This window comes from Condylostylus longicornis, unplaced genomic scaffold, assembly GCF_029603195.1.
Source record: "Condylostylus longicornis isolate FDR11 unplaced genomic scaffold, ASM2960319v2 ptg000148l, whole genome shotgun sequence".
NCBI lineage: Eukaryota > Metazoa > Arthropoda > Insecta > Diptera > Dolichopodidae > Condylostylus > Condylostylus longicornis.
The window spans coordinates 2151276-2177487 of NW_026578116.1; the positions used below are offsets into that span (position 1 = coordinate 2151276).

The 26212-nt window shown below is 26.4% G+C and overlaps 1 protein-coding gene across 1 annotated transcript in view; it reads left to right on the forward strand.

The window, feature by feature from the left end:
• LOC129615828 (uncharacterized) overlaps nucleotides 1-26212 on the forward strand; it is a 288743-nt gene that overhangs the window by 173443 nt on the left and 89088 nt on the right. Inside the window, exon 8 of the mRNA XM_055531211.1 lies at nucleotides 3146-3304. Coding sequence (XP_055387186.1) covers nucleotides 3146-3304 — 159 coding nt within the window. The remainder of the gene's footprint in view (nucleotides 1-3145; nucleotides 3305-26212) is intronic.

Here is a 26212-nt window from a genome sequence, read left to right on the forward strand (position 1 = left end):
CATTTGAAAGTGGAAAAAGAAAATATAATATTTTTTTTTTATATTGAAATTACAAATAAAAAAAATTTGTAAATGGATTCGAAAAAAAAAATAATATAATATTTAAAAAATATATGCAAAAACAAAAACCATCCGCATATAAAGGATAAAACCAAAAAAAAAAAATGGAACTGATGGCAAAGAAATTATTTATTAATTTTGATGTACGGAACCAAAACCTTCCTGTACGGAAAATTTGAAAAACAAAATTGTTAGTTTTTTTTCTTCTTTTTGAAATCCACTTTGTTCGTTGAAACATTCTTGGAAAAAAAATTTTTTTATTATTTATCAATTTCCCACTTAAATTTCACATGGTTGGAGATTGAAGATTTTAATAAAATAAAGGATTTGATGGCGAGTTTCTTTAAATTATGCTTGAAAATATTTAAAGTAAATGGTTAAGATTTCTTAGTACAATATAGATATTAAGCTGTGATTGTGGAAAATGAAAATATTTTTAAAAAGGCTTGAATGAATTTTGGAAATTATGGTAAGTTTAATTTTAAAAAACTTAACAACGCTTATATGGTTCTAATATCAATATGGTGAATTTAGAACTAAAATTTGTGATTACAATAACAAGATTTTAAAATATAATATTTTGCAAGTTATAGTTCCTATCGGGCTCTATCATACCGTTGGGGGGCGACAAGAGGGGCATTTGCCCTGAGCCACAATACCTGCGTTCAAATTAACAACTCAGTATTTTGAATAAAATATTTCAATTGTAAAATATGCCTTCAATGAAGAGAATGTTAAATATTTTCATTTCTGTGTAAATCATAATAAAATAAGTCATCATGAAAAAAGCTGAATTACTAAAACCTTTTATCGACAATGTATCAGGGCTGACTAAATGAACTAGCAATTATAAACATTAAACATGAAATACCACGTTCTTTAAATTATTCAGACATAATTATTAAATTTGCTGATATGAAAGCGCGTAAAGCCTTTATTTGATAATTAAAAATCAGCTGCGCCAGGCCTCGCATTTTCTCTGAAAGACCCTGGTTCCCATAATTTTTAACTTTTTATGTTGCTCCGCGGTTTTACGGAAGATATTTTCGTCTTGGACTTTTGTCGCATTTATCCGAAAAAAAAAATTTTTTGAAGCCTCAAAATTTTACTTATAAAAATAAGCAATACGCTTGTGCCATCATTTTTCATTGATTTTGTTACTAAGACAATAATCTTGTTTTAAGTTTGAGAAAAATTTTCTTTAACTTAAAAATAATCTGAAATAGAAATACAGGATTTCTGATATTTTAAATTCATAAAGTAAGTTGAATTATGAATTTGAAAGCTTCATGCTCAAAATTAAATTTAGAACTTTTAAAGTTTAGCAGTTCTAACTTTATTTGAACAATTTAAAACATTGAAGGGCCCTTTCAAGAACCCAAAATTTAATGGCAGTATTTTATACCGCGGCTGTCTTTTCTTTAGGAAACACGGTTATTAGATACTATTTTAACGTAATAGGCATGTTATGTTTTGAATATGTTACTGACATCAAAGAAATCATATTTTTAGGAATACCCTAGGTATACGGGTATTCCTAAAAGCTATAGATTTTAAACAATTTTTTTCAATTTAATTTACTGTTAATAGAAAATCATAGTAGGTGCTAGAAAATAAATAAAACTTCCGGTTTTATTTGTAAGTTTATAAATAAAAAATTTTATTAACTTATTTTGACCTCAATTATTTACAAAAATTTTAAGAGAAAAACAAATTTTAAATGTTTTCACTTCACATAGGGGAAAAATAATAATAGTCTTACCCTAAGCAATTTAACTTCAATTTACCTTAAATTGTAGTAATTATATGGATTCTTTGGAATTAGTGTAGTTCATAAGGAATTACGAGAGAATAAAGTTTCTTGATAATTGCCCCTTGCAAATTATGTACAAAGTAAGGAAATTTCAATTTTTTTTAATTTCAATATTGTTTTGACCAATATATGTAAATATTTTGTAAGGATATTAAATTTAAGTATTCAAGATAATAGATTCTAATGAAATTTTTAAATAAAATAAAAATCATCTCATTTTTCCAAAACATGTCATTTCACCAAAGCAATTGGAATTCCTGACCCATATTTTCGATATATTTTTATATACGGAACCCTAATTTTTTTTTGATTTTTGACCCTCACATTTATACGGCAAACATTCAGCATTCAACAATTTGATTTTCAAAAAATTTGTATAATTTCAATAATAATCATTTTAGAGCTGTGAGATAACAATTTGATTAATTTGATGAAAACTGTAGCTTTAGCTAACACGTTTCGTGGAACTTCTCTAACATAACATGTTTCGTGGAACTTTAGCTAACATAATTTCGTGGAACTGGGCCTGTCTTGTTCGGCTCCCTATACGGTTTCCAAAGGTTATACCCACCCGCTTTCAAAGCAATGAACATTATACAATAAACATTGCACATAGCGCATGGTAATTATGCCCCTGTTTTCCGACGCTAGTTGCATATACTTACTTTGCATATATGGTAGATATGACGTTGGTGGTTAAGTATCTGCATACCTATGTATAAAATTATACGTTAAATCCAGGAACCCTATGTGCATTTAATCGATATACTCTTTAAATTTAAACGCAAAAAGAATTTCTTTCTTGAAGTTCCTTACCATTATAATTTACCTATAAAAAAATTTCAATAAAAATAATCCTTGTAAATTTTGAAAAACTTTATCAGAATAGTTATTATTTTGAGGAAGAAGAATAGCTTAGTTCATCAGATTAAAAATCAATACTCCTCATCTAAAGTATAGAGCTCCTGCAGATATAAAATTATTTAGGGTATCTATTTTTTTTATATAAAACAATTGTGATTAAACTAATTATCTTGAAATTGACTTCAACTTACTGATATTTTCTTGTTGTTATAATATTCGCCATCTCTTTCTTGTTTTAACACATCATTTTTTCAATACAACACATAAATTCAGGGGTATGTGTAAGAATATATGTACATTACCATTCTATGTGTAATTCTACTTTTATTCAATTTAAAAAAAAAAAAAATTTGTAATTGATCTAAATTTTTTATTCCAATTCTTCTTTTTTTTCGTAATTTATTTCAGGTCGATAGCAAGTTTTAATAAAACATCCAGATCAATTCGTGCATGGTCTGATTGTACAGGTGAAAGGGATCATTTGATATTCTATGATGGTAGTTCAACTAATGATCCTGTTTTAGCAAAATATTGTGGAGGTGATTGGCTGCCAAAAGTTGTTTCTCGGTAAGTAAACTTTGAGTAAAATGAAAATGAAACAAAAAAAAAATTGTTTATTTATTTATTAGAATTATCAGTTTTTCTACAATATTCTTCTTGTATCAATTTAAATGAACATACACACAAATATAAGTATTATATTTGTATGTTATTTCATTTTAGGTACATTTGTGTATGTACCGCACGTGAATATTTAAAAAAAGAACAGAAATTGTTAAAGTTTTATATTTACATTGTTGTTTCTTATAAAAATTAAGAGTGCATAAAGGATGCAGGTCATCTATAGTATCCTTAATGTTTTTTTTTCATTTCTCCTTCTTGGCATAGAATTTAAACACGAAATTTAATATTTCAAAAAAAAAAACAGAAATAATAAGAAAAAAATGAAAAAAAATAAATTTTGTTTTTATCGTTCTGAAATTTTCACAAACTTCAATTTAAAAATGTTATAACACCAACAACAAAAATCTAAGGTACACCAACGAATATATTGTTGAGGCTTTAGAAGAATTTTCCCTAAAGTTGCAAGGTATTTTAAATTTTAAGCTCTATTTTACTATAAGGATAATGAGCTTAAAGTGTTATACCAAATATGAGTTTATTTTAAAAGCAGATGGATAACGTAATCAAAGGAACGAATCAAGCAAAAATTTATTAAAAAATTTTGCTCCTCGAACTGGACTCGAACCAGTAACCTACCGCTTTTTAGGCAGACGCTCTAGCAACTAAGCTACAAAGATATGAAGAAATTCCCGACAAATTGTTCTTCACATTACAATCTACATGATTACCAAGTATTGTTCTACTGTTAACACACAAGAACATACAAGTTAAGGCATAGCGCCTATTACACCAAAGATATTACTAATTACCAATATGTGTAGTTGTTTATAATGTTTTTGTTATCAATTCTCATAAGATACCTAATTAAAATTTCCTTATGCAACTGCAGAACACATGAACGACGTCTGAAAAAATGTCTGAATCTTTTCGCGAAACTGAACTACCCAACACAACTTTAGCAATATAATTCAAGTACCATAATATAATTGAAATATTGGTTATTCAATATTTTCATCCTTATCCATGCTTATTATATTCACAACATTAAACTCGAGATTGAAAATCATCAAAAGTTAAATGGAAATTTCCGGTAAAAATTACGTTAATTTATAAATTGTGAAAAAAATGTCGGAGTTGACTAAACTATTCCCTTTTACATTTCATATCGTTAATACAGAACTAGCTGCATTTTTGTTGATCTAAGTGCTGATTCTTTTAGCGACTTCGTAAAATATTAATTTACATGATCATTGATGCTTGGCCTAAGCAACTTGTCTGATATAGAACTATAGACTGTCATAAATATGATAAAAATTGGCAACTCTATTTGAAAATCTATTTGCTCTACTTTTACGTTATACAAAATATTCCTTTAAAAACAAGCACAAAAAAAAAAAAATAAATAAAAAGCTCAGGAAAATTTTCACTGTTTAACTCAATGTTTAAATATTCAAAATCTCTAAGGTATACAGGAAAAAGCAAGCAAATATTCTGAATTCTTAACAGAGATTCTATAAAAAAAAAAATAAAAAAATGAAAATATCAAAAAAAAATTTACCCATTACCTTTGTTGTTGAAGGCTAAAACAACAAAAAATGGTAGGAAAAAAAAACCTAAACTTTTAGTTTGCAGTTCTCAATTTTTTTCTTGGTTGCAGCAAAAAAATACGTTGAAATACGAAAAAAATTCCCCAACCAGTTAAGGTTTATTTTATACTGGGACCAAAAGTTTAAGAGTAATTTGTTAAAGACGAAAAAAAGTAAAATATTTTTAAATCAAACAACACAAAAAAAATTTAAACACAGAAATTTTTTTCACCTATGTATATATGAATGTATGGTATTTAGGTGAATTTTTTATGTTGTAATGCACTAAGGTCAAATCTACTACTTTACAAAAGAAATTTCACTATAATGTTCGCCTATTTATAAAAGAAAAAAAAAATTAGAATGAAATTTTTAAAGCAAAACTTTTTTTGCTTTCATAATTCACCTTTTAAACGAAAAAAGAAAAATATTCGAAAATAAATTTTACTTTACTTTTTATAAAATATTTTTTCTTATTTAATAAATAATTTTGCATGTATAAATAAGAAAATATGAAAGGTAAACAATTTATTGGTTTGGAGCTTTATTTTTCAAAAAAAAACAAATAGAAAATTTTACCATTTACGATTACATTAATAATCGTAAATTATAAGGATTCGGGATTAGAAATTTCAATAGGGAAGCAGAGGGCATTTCTAAGTTTTAAACTTCTTGTGTATTTCTTCTAAAAATTACTTTACTTTTTGCCATACTAGAAATGTAAAAACGAAAATTTGTACTCAAGATTTTAAAATATTTTTCAAAACCAACTTGTTAAAGGAAAAATGAACGAATTTTATTTCCCATAAAACTGAAAAATATTTTCCCACAAGCTTCATATTCTAAGATAGTCACTCTGCCGCATAATTGTTGAAAGAGAGTCACTCTGCCGTATAATTATTGAAAAAAAATCACTCTACCGCATAATTATTGAAAAAATACTATTGGATTGCACCGAGTGTATAGCATTTTTAAGTGAATTGTACAAAATTTTCAACTAATGAAAGTATTTAATACACTCATTCATATTTGGCCTCTAAAATGCCATTAGAATATTTTTGGTTAAAAGCAAATTATACTTTGTACTATAGTTAACAAATATTGATATTTCAAAATTATTTTAAAATTATTCTATTAGAATTAGAATTTTTGTATGATCAGCTTCTATCAATTTCTTTAATTAATAAGAACATTGACCAAATAACTAACTTCCAAACTCCATAAAACTAAATTCAATTCTAACATTTTCAAAAGATTTTAACTTTTTGTTCTAATTTCTTACACAACTAAATTTCCACCCCTATAAATTTTTAAATTTAATAAGAATTGCAAAAAAAAAATTTAACAAACCCTCTCCCTTCTTTATAACCTCATTTTTTTTTCTATCTGGCGACAACAAATTGAAAAACCCGACACCACAAACTATTCATCATTATCTTATATACAAAGTTTATAATTTATTAAAAACTTTCTATTAAAAATGTAAATTGAAAAATGAAATTCTAGATGTTCGATTCAATTACTTTGCTATTATAGAAAAGAAAAAATAATAAAAATAAAAATAATAATTTCATTAACTTTGTGCAAGGTTAAAGGTTTTCAAAAAAAAAACAAAAAAAAAAGAGAAAAAAAACTTGTTATTTATTTTACAATCTGAAAATTAATTGAAGGAATGAAAAAACGAGACAAACTTTAAATTAGTTTTAATGCTGGAATTATAAGAAAAAAAAAATATTATTTTTCTTCTCTTCTCTCTTATTATCATTATTGTTTCAATCCTTTTACTCTCCTTTAATTTCTATTCATTTGTGTATAATATAGAAATGAAAAACTTAAATAAATACGCACAAAAATAATAAGAGTAGAAAAAAAAAGAAAAGTTTTCTATTTATTTATGAATAAGGAAGGAGAGAGTTAGAGGAAAACAATTTCTTATATTTGGGATGGTCGTTGTTTCGTTCTTGCCTATTTTATAATAATTTTTCCTTTATTTTCCTTTTATAATGAAAATTATTTTGTATAAAAGAAAAAATATTATAATTTTTTTTTATTTTTATCTTCTTTTATAAATTCATTTCTTGTAAAAATATGCGAAACTTCTCTATTAATTGAAAATAAAAACTCCAATAAATTGTTATTGTTTTGGAAGACTTTGTGTATTATAAAAATCGTTTCCCGTTGAAATTTAAGTAATATCAGGTTGCGAATTTGATTCTGTATTTCGCATACTAGCTCGCTGAGATAGAACAAAGTAAGTGAGTACATATCGTATGTTTATTCGTTGTATGTATAATTTGCAGCCTCATTGTACACATATCACCTTTTTATTCACCATCAAATTAGAATTCTCACTTTTATATTCTGCACTTTCGTGAAAGATATATTAACTTTGCCATGCAACTCGAAGAGTATATTTTAAATAAAAATTTAAAAACTAATAAAAGTATTACTATCAAATTTTGTAAAAATGTGACAGGTTGCATTTTACATATACTCTGAAAATTTTATTGAAATGGCTACACTGGTTCGGGGAAATTCCATTCGACTTCAAAATCAGATTTTAAATATAAGAAGAAATAACAAAAGTTTAATTAAACTTGATAGTCACGTGTCCAATTATACGTCTACCAGGTTCGAGTTACTGTCACTATGAAAGCTAATTCTTAATTTTTCAAAAATAAGATTTTATACTCTGACTGTCTAAATTTTAGGGTACTAATACTACTCTAAGGTGTAGAATAATATTCAGTCGATCTAGATTGACATTTATTCTAGCACGACTCTCTATTTCTTCTCTCCTGTTAAGGCTTTTATATTAAGATTATGGAATTTCCAACATATTTATGTCCCCTTATTATATACAAGCTTAATTATTAGTTAAAATATTTAAAAAAAAATCTCACACAATACGAGTATAGAATTAATATTTAAGTTTTCTATAAAAAGTTTTATATTCTTAAAGCAATACGTGAGAGCAATTGAATTTTATCCGAAGATCCAGAAAGTGAGATCTATATAATAAGATCACTCAAATATGATTGATCTGTTCGACCTAATTTTGAATTGAAAAAATATGCCGGTTTATAGAATATTGTATTTTGATTTTTTCCGAATTTGAATGTTAAATATTTTCGGAATAGGACTCAATATCATTGAGTCCCAATTTTTTAATTACAAATGTCATAGAGCAAATTAACCTTATTAATAATATTTTCCAAGATTCTTATAGTTGACTTTAATATCCGTATGAAATAAATCATATTCCACTGTTTAGATAAATTTTTTTTTTGTTTTTCTTCAAAAATTCTTTTGATAAAACAAATTAATTTTAATTTTTTTCTTTGTCATTGTATAGTACGTGTATCGGTGTACGTGTACATATACATTTAGATATAATATCGCACCAACAGAAGAACACCTCCACAACACAAGACACGAGGCAATTATTAGTCTTTTAACAGTTAAACAAATTCCGGTTTCATCGATATTTTTTAAACATTTCGGCTTTAAGGCGACAATGACGATAATATTGCGAGAAAATGTTTGCGTAATAATTTTTAAGGAATAATATTTTTTAAATTAATTGTTGTATATCAAAAAATGCTAGCATTCTAATGAAGTAATTCTCATTTGTTTCAGCCTTATTTTATAGGTGCGATATCTAGAATAACTTATTATGTATTTTTCCTATCCTAGTGAGAGAATTAGTCTCCTTCTTGCTATACAAGTATCTTGTACTCATATAAATTAAAATATAAGTACACTGTATAAAGGATTTTTTTTTTAATTTACTTTAAAATAATTTACAGCAGACTGAAATTCATTTTAAAAATTCTTCTTCCAAAGTTATTTTGTTTTTCTTTTTTGTTTTTTTTTTATTTGTCTTTCATTTTTTTTTCTTCCTATTCGTAATAGTACGAAACAGCTGGACTATACTCGCCTTTTTTAAATAGACTTTTATAACTGAGTGACCGCAAGGCAATTAAGGACTAGAAAATAAAACAAAAAAAAAAATTAATTACTAATTAAAATAATTTTTGTGAAGGGGCTATCATGATTTTTCATTATTTAAAAAGACTTCAAATAGCTATCAACCTCTAATAAATACTTGAAATATGGGACTATTTGTAGACAGTCGGTTGTAGCGGTTATTTTATAGAAAAGTCATGTATGCTTTGTGAACTGCTTTACCTTTGATTTTTTAATTAGAAGTACACCCACCTTCTCGTTTACACTTCGTTGAAATATTTATGATATATTTAAATAAAATGCTGGTTTAGAAACAAGTAACGTTTTTGTTTTCTCTTGTTTCACTACTGGAAGGAGTATAGGGCTAGTGCATGATATCGTAGATAGCAATACCCCAGTTTTTTGCGTATTGAGTTATATTAGGTGGATGACGAGCCTACCGTAGCTGAAAAGCAACTTCATTGCTGTAAAATTTAACAAAATTTATATTAAGTTTCATAATTTGTTTTAAAAACTACAGTACCCTTGCAGCTGAAAAAAATTCTGGTTGTAGTTTTATAAGTACTTTTGTTATTGTTTTCAAGCCGTGCTGTAGGCTCATTTCGAAATTGTAAACGATCACAGAACAAACAAAATCACAATGACTTAAACCAGTATAAAAGACGAATGCCCATATTCTTAAAATATGATAACAATTTTAAAATATTCACGAAGAGCTATAGAAAAAGTAAAGGAAATTCTATTAAAAGCGATTAACAAACGACTCTTTTTTCTTCCTTCATATCACACTGAAAAAAAAAAAATTATGACTAGGACAGTAAAATCATAAAAGCTTCCATTCATTCGTTTTTTTTCCTTTTCTCTGTTTTTCTTTTTGTATCCTTGACAATATTTTTACTTCTATTCCATAATTTTTCTATAATTTTTATGTTTTTAGATTTTCTTTTCTCTTCACTTTATTAAAATATTGTTGAATCCTTCTTCGACCATTATTTTTATATTGTTAGTGCTATTTAAAAAATATTTTTAAAGTTAAAAATTTATTAGTACATTTAGAATATTTAACTGAGATTTAAATATAGCTATGGTATAAAGGATTATCTTTATAGGTTTGAGCTATTATCTCCATTATTATGCTAACATTGGCATAGTTTTAAGATTGCGAATGAAGATTTTATATGAAAGCATAGAATAGTAGAACAACATCTTGGAATAGTTGATACCAAATATATTAAGTAATACGAAAAGCTTACATACATACATACTAAGAACTTAGAAATTTTCTTTTAATAAAACTAATTAAATTGCGGTTATGGTCATTTCTTATTAGATAATTAAATCAAAGAATATTAAGTTTAGACCTTGAATTGAATATTTTTGAGAAAGTCTCGTAATTTGGAAAGATGATGCCAAATCCAATTTTACCCTTATTTTAATATTTTTGATAACCAATATTCAAGTATTTTTAAATAAATGATTTGCCATAATTCTCGTTAAATCTTACTAATGTTTTATTTAAATCCCAAAAAAAAACTTAAGCACTAGAACAACTTACGAAATAGCGCATTAAATTTTATCACTTTTTTTTGTGTGGTGTAAGAAACTTTGTTATTTAACAACTAAATAAATGATTTAGTGGAAATTAAAAACATTATGTAGACAACTTACAAACAAATAAAAGAAAAACCCCTTTTGCTGGAACATAAAAACTAAAGATCTAACTTGCATTAATAATCAGTTTTATCGCTGTATAATTTTTTTGTGTACAGGATACAAAATTCATTTTATAAGACAGAAAAACAGAGGAAGATGAAATGCACAAATTTCATGTATGCAACATTAAAATTTTGGAAAAACTCTATTATGCGAACAATGTTTGTATGTGTGCGTGACTTTTATAATATTAAATAAGATGTTCACTCCATCTATATACGAAAGTGATTCGAAAAGGACTACACTACTATTTGAAAATTTCATTGCGGTATATGTAGATTTCTTTTATGCTAGAAAAACACAAAAAATTACACAAAAAAATGCAACAAAAATAAAAACCTAGAAGAAAAAAGAAAAACATAATTTTTAGAGCGGAACATTACGGTAAAACAACTTTATCTGGCAACAAATAAATAAAATGGTTGAATAACAAAAACAAAAACTTTTAAAAAAGGACATTGGAGTTTTTAGGACTTTCGTAATATTTTTCTTTGTTTAGGTTTTGTTTTTCATTTTTATCCTTATTATTGCACGATACTAGATTTTTTGTTTTTATTTTCGTATTTCGCTACGTACGTAAGGTGCTTGATTTTTATTTTAATTTTCCCCGTTTTTTCTTATAATTTTTGTATTTTCATCTCCAATCCAATCTGAAAGTTTTGCATACGTAAATTTAAATCATAATTTTGTACATTTTTATTTTCTTCTCCGACAGATATTAAGATGTTGAAGGGTATGTCCTGGGTAGCATTTGGTAATTTTCATTTTTTTTACCTCTCTATTTTCTTCATTTCTCATTCCTTTAATTTCTGGTTGTGTTTCAGGTACAATAATGTATGGAATGTGTTTTACATTGCAGGCATGGGTTCCTTTTTCTAATTCAAATAAAGTTAATCTGATTTTCGGTTCAGTTTTCTTTACTGTTTTCCATTTTTTTTTTCTATTTCTGTTTATTTTTCGCTTACGTTTATGTAAACGGTTGTTTTTATTACCGTTTATTGTATGTTACCGTTTTTCTCCCCACCCATACCGTAACTTTATTTTTTTTTTGCTTTACCCTTCCTTTTATGTCAACGTTTTCATTTTACCTTTTCTCTTCTTCATCTTCTTTAATATTTGCTGAATTTTTGTTGTATCATCCTTTACGAAAATGAAAAAAAAAACAATAAGAAAAAAAGTTTTCGTATAAATTGTAATTAGACAAAAAATTATCTTCTTACTCTTATCTATAATGTTCTTACTTATTTTTTCTTGTTTTTCTGTTGTTCTTTTCATCCTTTTTAAATGTTTTTTTGTGTTCTAAGAAATGCGATAAGTTAACTTAAGTTTTTGTTGTAATAATGAACGGAGAGATAAATAAACAAAGGTAGTGGTCAAGTTAAGAAATTTATAAAAGCAAAATTTCAGCTTAGTTTTCGACAAAATATCGAGAGGAGAAATAGAGTTGAGAATTGACAAATAAGAAGCAAATTTCCTTTTTGGAGTATGCAATAAGATAATAATTTGTCTATTAAGATAATTGAGTGGCAGTGATAGAAATTTTCAACAATTCATTTTAGTAAAAGTCTTAGAAAATTTAGTGATTGTAATTGCAATATCATTCAAAAATAATTTTGTAGAAATATTGTAGGGAGTGTTACCAGATTAACGTTTAATAAGTTTAACTTTAAATAGTGTCAATTCCGTCAAAATTCCATTCTAGCTATATTCATCGAATGGAGTCGCTAAGGCAAATAAAAACTTACAAATACATTAAATTCAGGAGCTATTAATAATCAAAAATGTTTTATTGTATTTTGAATAAAAGTTTCCGAATCGAACCTACAATTTTCAATAGATTGGTCAATTGATTTTCAATAGTAATTCATACATCTAAAAAATTAACTCTTACTAATCCCCAAATTCTATATTATTCTAATAGTATTCTCCGTCACTTGATTAAATAGAAGTACTAAATGATATATTTAAATTTCTCTAAGAGCAATTTCCCCAATAACTTATTCTCTCGCATTTTATAATAAAACAAAATACAAAGCTGCAGGATTGATATTGTGAATAGGGGAAATATTAAAAGAATAAAATTATAATATGGTATACACTTTAATTTTTGGGGATCATTAAGAAAAACTTAAGTTGCGCTATCTTTTTTTTCTGCAATAAAATGTATAAAAGAAAATTACTGCATCCGATCCAAATGAATAACTTGTATATAAAAAGTAATTTCTGCTTTTCTCTCTCTCTTTCTCTTCTACTTCTTTTTTTTAAGTACATTATAGCATACATACACATTTAAAATAATGCGGTGGAAAATTTTTACGATTGAACAGTATTTTTTTTTTTAACTTTACTCTTCTTTCTCTTTTTCTACTTTTTTTATTGGTTTTATTGTTATGGTTGATAGTTAAGTACTACTCTTTTTTTTTGTGGTTAACTGTAATAACAATTTCACTGGGTTATGGTAAAATAAAGACTAAGAACAAAAAAAAAAATAAGCGAGAAACAATAAAAGCAAAAAAAAAAAGAGAAAAGTTAAAAGAGAGTAAAATGGACATTTTAATAACTTCTGTTAAGGTTAACAGGTGGATTTAGTAAATTTTTTCCCGTTAGATTTTTATCAAAATCATCTCCACTTAATTTTTCAAATCGATGTGTACATATGGTTTTTTTTTATTTTTTATATACAAACACATGTAACAAGTAAAATATTGTAGCATAATAATAACATAAATAGGGGATCATCAGGCATATATAGGTTAATTTTTTTTATAAAAATAAAATTTGGATACGAAATTTTTATATTTAATGTTAAGTGTAATGTTTATTAATAATATTGTTGTTAGAGTACAATTTTACCGTATGACTATATTGAAAATATAGTGTGGGAGTTTATAACGATATTATAAAACCAGAATTCTATTAAAAATTTTAAAATTTTAAATATAAAAGCATTAATGGCTTGCTTTACGACTAATTTTAAAGAAATTTTTCATTTGTTCATAAAATGCTTCCAATTATACCTAAATACAATATTGTTACTTTAGAAATTTTGATGAGTTTCCGAATAATTTAAAATAATCAGATATTATACAGTTCTATTGGTCGGTTGGTTAGTTGACGTGGTAGGTGCAACAAGTCCACCGCACCCCAGTTAGTATTAATGTGATATACAGCGTGATGTACAGCGTTATAATAAAAATGAACAAATAAGATATAGAAAATAAAAATCTGCTGAATATATTTTTGATTTTTTGAAATGTAAAACCAATTCGGGCTTTCAGGTTTCCTAAACTTCTAAAATTGAATTGTGATAAAAGCTGTACGGGTCATCTAGGTATAATTGCTTTGAAGTATAACAAAACTGTATTTGAATTTTAAATTCCATTTCACATAACGAAATGCAATTCTTACATCAATTTCAAAATCAACAAAATCCTTGTTAATATATGTAACACTTGAATAGGACTATCTGAAGCTCATAAAGATTCATCATTATCATACAGAATTGTACTTATAATTCTATTATCTCTGTTAAGTGCATTCGAATAGAAACAACACTTGCATTAAATTTAATATTGTTTAATATTCATATAGCATAATTATAAAAAATTTTATTTAATGATCTTATATACTTTTATTATAGAAAATTTGCTATTAACTCTAAATTTTAAATGAAATTGGGTCAAACTCAGAAAAAAATCAATCAATTAAATGAAAATTTTCATTTTTACGTTAAATGTACAAAAAGGCACTTACAAACACAAAAGGAAAAACCACCTTTTTAATTTTAATTCAAAATTAAATTTGAGATTTTCAATTAAAAATTTTCTCTTCTTCTATTTTTCAAATTTAAATTCAAAATCATTTAATAATATTTCTAAGACTATATAAAGTGGATTACAGTTTAAGACCAAGAGTACCTCTACACATTCTATCGTAACCTCTAATATAATTATTATCCCAAAGAAAATTTTCATTTTCAAGGTAAAGGAACCGCCCATGCAATTGAAAAAAACAAAACGTTTCTTTGAAAATGAAGAAAAAAATCTCTAATGAATAAAAGAATTCTCTTTTTTTTTCTTTTTTTTGGAAAAAATAATTTAAAAAAAAAAAAAATTTATAAAAAAAAATATTTTTAGAATTTCATTTGCGTTATTATTTTCCCTATACCAGGATTATTAGGTATACCTACATCATTACTTTTGTGGTCGTATTCTACGTATGTAATTTGTGTGTATGTATTTTATGTAATTTTATTCTCAAAATTTTTTAATATTTTGACTTACATACGTAATTTTCTTTAATCTGAATTCGAAAAATATTGTAAATGTATTTTAAATTAAAGTGAAATTAAAAATATTATAAATTTTGAGGGAAAAAACGGTTAGTAGTATGTCGTGTAATTGCTTTGTTGGAGTTGTTACGAAAAGAAAAACTGGCGGAAATATAAACGAATAATAAAAAATATAATTATCTATGAAATTTTTTTAAATAAATTTTTGAAATTATTTTTTTTTTTAATAAAAAAATGTCAAATAAATAAGAATTAACGGGAAATGAAATAAAAATATCTACAACAAGGTCAGCTAACTGCCTAAAAAAAAAAAAAATATTTTTAATTGAACTTTAATCTTTGCTGATGAAACTATATAAATTTCTGAATTTCTGTATAACACTGTAATTTAAGTTCGGAATTAAAAATGACTGCGTAGAGTAACGCTACGCTGTCGCTCTAATCAAAAGGATTAGAAATTAACAGCGTTAAAAAACAACAATGCCATGCTAATTTATCTTACATCAACTGTAAATAACAAAATATTTATCTATGACAAAAGGGTAAATAGAGCTAGATAGAATACTCTAGAAAGGAAGAACTGGCATTGAAGCAGTGTGAGTGATATTTAATTATTATCAACATTGATTGGTCGATTGGCGTTATTATAGTTACAGTTACTATTAAAATTACTCGTAGTATAATTGCATAGTTTATTTCGCATTTTTTTCGTCTATTCGTACATTGTATCAAAAAATGTCTTTTTGATTAGTGCCTATTATAACTCCATTAATCCCCAAAAGCTTTACTTTTTGACTGCTTAGAAACTGTAGGGTTAACTAATATCAATCAAAAATGACAATGTACATAGCTCTTTAAAAAATTTAACATTATAAATTGTTTTATTTCATTGAATGCCTCCTAAATAAATGCAACAATCAAATGGGAAAATAATGTCATTAAAAATACCAGTTGATAAAACTGTAATAAGTTTATGTTTGGCAGGGTTGTCATGTAATAAAATTATATTTATATATTCTTTATATTTGAATTATATTTTCCCTAATGGCGATAAACGCCGATCTATCCAAGTTTGGCACTACTGCCGATTTGGAGAATCTTCAGTTTTAAAAAGAAAAACAAGATGTTTGTAGTTTCGATTCAAAACTTTGATTGTTTATTTCAAAAACTTATTCTACTATTTATACTAAATTCTTATTCTAAATTTACATTAAATTGTTATTGTAATATTTACAATATGTTTCTTAAAATCTAGGTTTCTAGTTAATTATTTCTATTTCCTGGAAAAGAAAGTGCAATTCATATACCTTCATTCACTCATTACTTAAAATTACGTCAAACAATAATAATGACTGAAAATGCATAGGCTTGCATTTTTCATATTAACATTATGCATACCGCTTTATACTCCAATGTATAATATAAACATAAAGGTATGCATTGTTGTTATACACATCATAAAGTGTAAGCGAAACATATGTTCACCATATGATAATATGCCGCTTGTTTGCAAGTAATGAAATTTTAAACCGTTTAGGTAAGCAATGTATGTATGCTATGAATATATTATGGTAATGTACGTATATTGTATATGCACTACAAAACGTTACCGTTTAATGAGAAATACCTTATTTATACCTCGTTAAACTATAACTATCTCTCATTTCTCACATGGAATTTTACTCCGAACTATTGAAGTGAAGGAAAGGAAATTTTGTAAATGACAAATTGTAAGAGAAAAGAAGAATGATATTAAAAAATTAAATATTTTATTTATATAACAGAAGCAATAATATTAATCATACTTATATGTATATACACTTGCTCTTTAGTACTCAAACATACATACGAGTACAATATACTATAATGTACATACAAATATTTAAGAAAAATATTGAAAATAAATTGTAATTTTTCTTTTTAAATACAAATGATTTGGAATTTCCCAAGGAGATTTTTTTTTGTAAATATTTTATGCGTACCAAACAACATTTCATCTTATTCCGATTTTATTTTCTTATTCTCAACAAATAATATATTATACACATAATATATGTACACACATTTTTACATGCACATGTAGAATTTAAAAAAAAAAGTTTTGAACTTAAAATAGCTGCGGATCTACCTAATAATATTAAGACTATGTACGATTCATTTCAGTATTATAAGAGATACAGCATTATTCTACATTGGGTATTTATGTAAGAAAAATATTTTAAAAGATGAAAGATCCGATGCCAATCCATAAAGCATTTTTCACAAATTTAACCTAAAATATGTGCATACATATACAATAAACATAACTATATATACAAAAAATAAAATAATGTAAATAATTTACTTCTAGAGGAAGAATATGCATATAAAGAGAAAATAATAAATAAGAAGAACCCAGGTAGAAAAACATGAGAAATTCCAAATTTAAAAATAACTTTTCAATTTAAAAAATTTAAATTACATCTTATTGAGAATTTTATTTAAACTAAAGGTTAACATTTCTTCCAGTTATTCAAATGAAACCGTGCCTGTTGTTTTCAATTCGTCCATCCGTGTGCGTTTACAAAATTTCTACTACCTGAAAACTGAAATTCTGTACAACAAAAATTTTACCCATCTCCTCCCTTTGCCCTTTTGAATTTCGAAAAATGCTAATTTTGATTATTTAATCTATCGAAACCACAATTCCAGTTTTTTGATTCCAGAAATGCAGAAAGGTGACGACATGCTTCTTCTATTGCCGCAGAGCTCAGCTTAATATTGAAAAGAAAACTTTTAAAAATTGCCACTAAAATTAACAGAACACTACTCAAAACATCTTTTCTTTTTATTAATTTTTGATATAGTTTTTTTCTAGACGATAACTTGTAGCACTGTGTTCTTTTCTGAAATTTAGCAGAAGCCTAACCGTCATATTAACACTTTTTCCACATTTTTTTGTTCATCCTAATTATATGCAATTATTTGAGAAATTTTTGCTATTTGAATGAAAGTATTTCCACTTGTCCAAAATAAAAGTCCTACTTTAAAAACCATTGGTGCGATTCAAATTTATTTCTTTTTATCTTACAAATCATATACAGCCACAAACATTACAACAGAGAACTTATCGTTTAATAAATATAGTGTGGTGCTGTTGTAAAAGCTGAGGAAGACAAAAAAATTAATTCCCTGTTGAGATGCAAAACACTTTGAAAATAAAACAGAAATTGAAATATTTACGTAAGTAAACGTTTAAATAATGGGGTGGATTTATGAAATTTTCAACTTCGTCTCTTTCTTTCGCCATACCTTGTCTTTATATTTTTTCTTAATCAAGAGATGTTCTTTTTTCGACATTTTAAAATTCTTTTATAAAATTGCTACATAAATATTATGTACATACTTATTGCATACTGATCAATTTATCATATCTTTTGTGTCTAATACCTATTAATATTTTCTCTAAATATTTCATTTTTGGCAGTGGCATATCAAAAGATTACTTCTTCACAGGTGGTTAACATAATTTCTAACATAATAATTTTTTGTTTAAGTGCATGAGTTTTAATAATAAAAAATTTGATGTGATCAGCACATAACCGACCACAACTTCTTAAAAACTTATTTCAGATATTCTAAAAAACTTTTTAGGTGCATTCCACTGAACCTAAAGTGTGTTTCCACTGAAAAACCGATATGCCACAGTCTGTGTGATCACCTAACTTGTGGTCGATAAATATTTAAAAAAATATAAACTTTTGATTTTGTAAAACTCACCTTATCAGAATATTGTATATTTCAGCCTTGAAGTATGCAATTTTTGTTAAATTAATTCTTATTCAAATATTCTACTGGAAAAATGTTTAAGAGAAGATTTTAAGTTTGAAATATCAAAACGGTTAAAGTTTATATTAAACAAAATTTGAATTTTAAAAGAAAAGTAAATAATTTTTGTAATTTAAGAAAATTTTTGAAAATGAAATTGAAATTTGCGATATACAAAGGAAAACATGAATTTTTATACGAAGGAAAACATGTAGATCTAACGTAACTAATAATGGTAAACGTAAAAGTACGCGCCTCTATGTACAAAGAAATTACAGTGAAAAATCAAATCCAAATATTTTATTAGACCAAATTTAGCTACGAATCTGAAAAATTTGAGTGCTTTAACCGGCTCCTGCATAATTATAATCTGTTCGAACGAAGACTGGAATATAATGGTTCAAAGATCGTGCAAGGACGGATGGTCTAACATACTATTTGGAGATGCCTGATAAATTTACCTTAACACATTTATTTTCTTAAGCATTGTACGTTAATAAATACGTATTAGAGCTACGATAGCTAATTACCAATTTATTTTAGGGCTTTAAAATTCTTCTTGCATGTTAAAATTCTTTTATATCCTTAATTTGGTTCGAAAATCTTTCCGTATTCAACGGAGTCAACAATATAATTAAAAAACCAAAGCAGTAATGTTATAGAGCATAAGTTTTAGTTCCCATTTGTTTGCGTTTTTAGAAATTATATTTCTCTCAGAAACTTAATTTGTGTATAAATACCAAAATGATATACAAAAATTCTTCTCTAATTTTTCTAGTAAAATTTTCTCTATGATTATTGTTGCAATATTATAAAGGACTTACAAAGTAAGATGCTTGTACAGTAAATGATATCGTAAAAATGATAGACATATGTATGTATATTGTCGATATACACATTCTAACATATTGTTACTTCCCTAGAACAGAACATTCCTTTATTATTCTTTTCAGGATAAATCATGAGATTCTTGTATAAAGGAATACATCTTAAAAAGTTTTTGTTTTTTTTGTTGATTTTGTGGACGTAAGATTTATATGATATCACAAGGATCAAATACAAAATAAGAATAATATAAATAATATAAAATTTTACCAATTTATTTTATGTTTTAAAAGAAAATTTTTTAATATTCTTTTTGATATACGAATTGGTTGATCCCAGGAAGACCAAAACATATTTTGATGAAAATATTAAAAATAGAAGAGGAATTTAAATCTTATATGTGAAGATGATATTTGTATTTCTTATTAAACATAATATGAACGAGGCATATCATTTAACTTGATCATATCATATTTTAAAGATTATTATAGTAGAAAACTAAAAATTGTGAAAATTAAATTTATGACAAATTAATTTGGTTTTTCGCAAAAGTTTATAAATAAAAATTTAGTTTTTCACATTTTGTAAAAAAAATTAATTTAATTTCATTCTATTTTTCCTTTAATCATACTATTCTCTCGAATATCAAGTAATTCAGCAGCGATCATCACATCTAACGTAATCCATAATAAATAGAAACATTAAAGTTAGTATTTTCGAGAAATTTTCCAAAAATTCAATTCTTCAAAAAACTTGCGAATGTATACAAAATATTGGCGATCATAATAATGTTATGGTTCAAATTCAAATACTACGTACAATATGAAAACCTAAAAGACAAATTGAGCACATACAATTACCACTTGTTTTTCCAAAATCCCTTTAACGTTTAGTCCCTTTAGATAACTATTAAATTAAAATTTGTGACTGAAAAGTTAAATATTTAAGGCAGATGAGCTTATTAGTAATTCACATAAACCAACATTTTACTCCGGCAAGTTGTTATATTATATTATTTCCTATAGCTTTACATTAAATCTAAGTTTATCTCAGTTTATAAAAAAGTGTTCCAATTTTTCTATATTCGCATACAAATACGAGAATACCTAATTTATTTTGAATCCGTAAAAGCTTACTTTGGCTCTTGGAAAGGAGTTCTAAATTAACAATATACAACAAAGTTTTGATATATAATCAAATATTTAAGCCTGTCTGGGCTTACGGTATTCAGTTATGAGACTCCGCTGCACAGACTCATATCCAATCTATTCAAAGATTTTAAAATAGGGTATTACGGGACATTGTAAACGCCCCTTGGTATGGCCGTAATGCCGATATACATAGGGATCTTACGATCCTAAGTGTCACAAACGAAATTAAAAAGCAAGCAGCCAATCATAAGATGCGTTTATCCAATCATGTCAACATTGAGGCGGCTCGATTGATTGAGAATCAAAACTTTGTTAGAAGACTTAAACATATGAAACCTCTCGAGTTAGTTTAATGTTTTTTATCTGGAACAATGAGTACTTAGCAAGCTATTGTGTCAGATCAAAAGCTTGTAAATAATCAAAAAGGTTAGAGCAAAATTAATGGTTAGTCGTTTCCGACTAGTTTTATAATTTATTTTGGGAAGGGTGTTTTGTAGTGGATTAAAGTTTCACCTTACTGCTATTCGTCTGGCAGTGTCTTTCGAGAATTTTCACCCTTCCTCTCGGTACAAAATAAAATAAAAAATAAACGCTACTGCCACATATACAATGCATACACACAATTACTAAATATATATTAGAATATCTTCAAAATCAAAATTATTGAAATTAAAAATTTAATATTAAAAAAAACTTATTTTGGAATTAACTATATTAGAATAAGTAAGTTGAGATAAAGAAAATTTCCATATCTTATAAATTCGTTTTTCTTTTCTTCTATTTTATTGAATAATTTTTAATTTATTTGATAGAGTACCTTACCTTTATCTCAAAGTTTTCCTTCAACTTCGCAAGTTTTAAATAAATTCAATTTTTAAACTAACAAAATTTCTTTTTTTGATTTTACAACATAATTTTCACATTATGAATAAATTATAAAACTTTCTTTCAAATTATAAAAGAAAATCGGAATGAAAAATATCAAAAATATTTCCAGGGGGCAAAAAAACAACAAAAAATAAGGAAAAAATAAGCATATCGTAGAAATATACCTAATAAGGTGCAAGAACAAAAATAAAATCAAAAAAAAATCTAGAGAAAAAATGTGAAAATCTTAAAATTGATTTTGAAAAATTTTGATAGATAAAATAGAATTTTGAATAGAAATTTTTGTTTTTTTATTAATAGAAATAGAAATATGCAGCAATGGAGATTATTCTAGGACTTGCATTATTCAATGTCATTGTGTAAGTTTTCCAGGTTTTAACCATTCTCAAATTGAAATTAAATTTGAGTATCGAGAGATTTAATGGGCTAGATATAGAAACAATTAATTGACACTGTGTTGGATTCCAAAATACGTGAGTGTGGAAGCGACAATATGGCAAACGTGTTGGCAAATAAGAGAGATAAAAGAGTTAATTACTACGTGAGCTAAGGAAAAAATTGCAGAGGACGTGATCAGAGCACTAGAGAAATCTTCCAGAATTTGGGCAAGAACCAAACGAGAATACTGACGGGTATCTCATCAGGTCCACAATAGGCTGATGGGGCCTGAAATAAAATATATCATCTTATTCTAAGTAAATTTTTCAAAATTTTCGATATTTAATCAAATTTTTCCCATAATTCGAAGATTTTATTCAATATAACAACATTTTTTATAGAAAAACTCAACAAAAAAAAAAACTTTAAAATAATTTACTAGAAAAAAATTCGATACTTAAAATGAAAAAAAAAACGCAGAAAATTTTCTTACTGCTAGAAAAACTTTTTTTTACATACATAGTTTCTTTATAGTTTTTGCTCAGTAGAGCATATCGTGTATAATAAAATATTGTACATGTGTATAAAAATTTTCCTTAAATATGCCAGAATCTTTTTTTTTTTGTTAACATCATATCCTCGACAATTTGTTAATTCGTTGAAAATAAGCATCTACGTACGTATAAAAAAAAATTCAACGTATGTACGTATAAAATTCAAAATCAAATAGGAAACAACAAAATCGTCTTAAAAATAAAGAAACTTATCGTTATTCCATGCAATTATAGGGTAGATAAATTTATGTAATTCAATAATGTTGACTGAATTTTCAAATACCAAGATATTTGACACATTGTTGACATTTTGTAGTTTTGTTGTGGAAAGCTTTAAAGGGTAGCAGCGGAGGGTAGCAGCACAAACTTTCGTATTCATTAACACTAACATGCTACATATTTATTGTTCATTATGCGAACAAACTCGTCTGAACATTATAACCGTAGCTACATTAATTTCGGAGTCATCATCCATTGCTGAGTCGAATAAAATTTCACTTAAAATTTATTGTAAGCTTAAGAACAAATCCATTATACCATGTAAAATTTCATTCGTATAAAAAGGGTACAAAATATTACAAGGAGACATGGGAGTCTTTTTAAAAGAAAATTTTGTTACAAAGAAAAAAAAAAGCAAAAAAATTCTTAATATTAAGGAACGAACTTAAATGAGATTTTCACATTTGTACATGTAGAACAAAAAAATCCTAAAGTCACTTTTCGTGTCATAAAATTTTTGACAACGGAATGACACAAAACAAAGGAAAAGAATATTATTATTATGGGAGACAAGAAAAAAAATCTGATGTGGTCAGCACATAACCGAACGCATTGTGTATTGTCTAGTTAAATGAAAGTGTTACAGAATATTATAAAAATGTCTGCTAAATACTTCTTTCCAATTTTTAGGACATTAGTAAGCTTATAGTTAACATACTTAGAAAAATGTAAATTGGGCTCTTAGTAGAGTTTCGCTTTGTGCTACCCGAATTCCCTGAAATGCTCGCCAGTTAGTTTCGGTAACAACCAGAACTCAAATATCAAATTTCAAGAAATTCCATCAATTTATTCTGTGGATATGGTGAAAAATGTAAAATCGGGCCGCAAATCAGTTCTCGAGTCCTGATCTTTCCAAAAAAGTTATATGTTCATTGCTTTAATATGAGGAATTCATATATTAAATTTCAATGAAATCGGTTGATTATTTCTCTTTATATACACAAAAGTGTATGTTTGGCCCGTAGTAAACGTCTAGTTGCCGATGCCTGATCTTTCCAAAAAATTTACATGTTCATTATTTTAATACGGGGAATTCATATATTAAATTTCAATGAAATCGGTTGATTATTTCTCTTTATATACACAAAAATGTATATTTGGCCCGTAGTAAACGCCCAGTTGCTGATGTCTGATTTCTTTCAAAAGTTAGGAATTTTTGCGTATGATCGAGTAAAGCTTATATATGAAATTTCAAGTAAATCGGTTGAATACTTTCTTCAAAATGGTGAAAAATGTAAAATCGGCCCGCAAATCCGTTTTCGAGCCCTGATCTTTCCAAAAAATTTATATGTTCATTGTTTTAATACGAGGAGTTCATATATTAAATTTCAATGAAATCGGTTGATTATTTCTCTTTATATACACAAAAATGTATATTTGGCCCGTAGTAAACGTCTAGTTGCCGATGCCTGATTTCTTCCAAAACATACGAATTTTTGCGGACGGTCGAGCTGAGCTTATATATAAAATTTCAAGTAAATCGGTTGAATACTTTCTTCAAAATGTTCAAAAATGTAAAACAGGCCCGCTAAAAAGTGCAGTTCCCGAGGCCTGATATATACCAAAAGTTGATCGATCCGTGCCATGGTGGAAACAAACTTACATATAAAATTTCATCAAAATCGGTTCAGCCGAACTTGAGATACACGCGTGCACACACAGACCGACAAACGGACAGACCGACAGACCGACAGACCGACAGACCGACAGGTTGCTAAAAATAGTTTATTTACACTTCCCCACTATGGAGAAGTACGTTCCCACCGAAAACTCGATATGCAAAATTTGTTGCCATCACATAACCTACCTATTGTTTACACAATACGGTCGGTAAAAATTATTACCCGAAAAAGGATATGAAATAAAAGTTATTTAAATTATTATATGTAAAAACAAAAATTTCGGATTACTGTCTTCACTCCATTACAAGTTTCGCATTGTACAGAAATTGTTGCACATTTTATAATCTAGGATCATCGTAAAGTAATAAATTTATTTTATGAACTGCCTTACATTAGAATAATCTTTTTCTTTCAGATTTTGAATGCATTATAATAATTGATTAACTTAAAATATTTTTTGGGAAAGAGCAAATTTGGTATCTAGCAATATTTGCCATAAAATTAGTAATAATTTTAAAAAATTGTGCATTTAAGAAGTGACAGTTTTTGAAAAAGCTATTAATCTACAAAGAGCTTTTTAAGGATTTTCATTTTTTGACACTGGTTTATAACTTAGATAAAATTTGTATTTTTAGTTTTTAATAGCGATATTATGTTTTGGACAAGTATCATATTTTAAATAACTTTATCTAGCCTGTTTTTTTTTTCAATTAGTTCGCCTCTTACGAAGTTGATATCCAGCACTCGGTCCCTCTTTTCAGTTGTCTGCCTTGTTTAGTGTGCCATCTCTTGCTATTTTTGAAATGCGATCGTTTTGCATTTTAGAGACGTGTTCATTGTAGGCATTCCTCCTGGATCTTACCCATCCTACCACGTTGAATTGAAAATTAAGATTTTTCTTATTTCTGCGCTCGGAATTCTATCTTGTAATGTGTAACCTGCTACTTTTCTAAGCAGTTTCATTTCTGCTGCAAGTAAGTTGGATTTTGGTTTGCTCGTTTCAGCCCTAGTTTCCGATTCCTAAAGAAATTTTTATTTAAATTATCACTAATTATCAATATTAATATTGTAGTGGTAAAAATATTGCCACGGGAAATATGTTACTGAATAAGTTCCATAAAGTTTAATGAACTTTATTCTTCTAGGGTTTAGCTTTGCTTTCTTAAAAGATTCTATTACAGAAGATAATATTAACATTAAATCAACAAAATCATAAAAATTATTGATTTAATCTAATTTGTTTAGCTATTTGTGGTTTTTCTTTCTAATTTACAACTGCATGAAGAAATAAAATTTTAACCTACGACATATTTTATTCAATCTTTAATTTTGAATAAATCAAACCAATATCAAATTCAATAACATTTCTACCTTAACATTATTATAGTAACAATTCTCAAGTCCTCTTCAGGTTCAATTGATTCCACTATACTTAATGTTTTTATACTATATTAACCTCTATAATTTTTTAAAATACAAAAATATAATTTGATTTGATGAAAAGAAATTAAATAGGCGGTTTCTTACATTACCAAAAAATCACAAAAACATATTGACGTAAACTGATCCATTCCGTGGGCATATATAAGAATTTTTATTGTATAAGATGCCCACATAATGTAATATTATTATACTTGTATAAGAAAAGATTTGACGTAAAAAATATTGCCTACTTTGTACACAATATTTTAATAACATTATTTAATTCGACCCTTGCGTATAAGAGCCTCACTTTGTTTTCTATAATATTTTTCTTTGATTTTTGGGTATTTTAGAGCAATTCAGTTT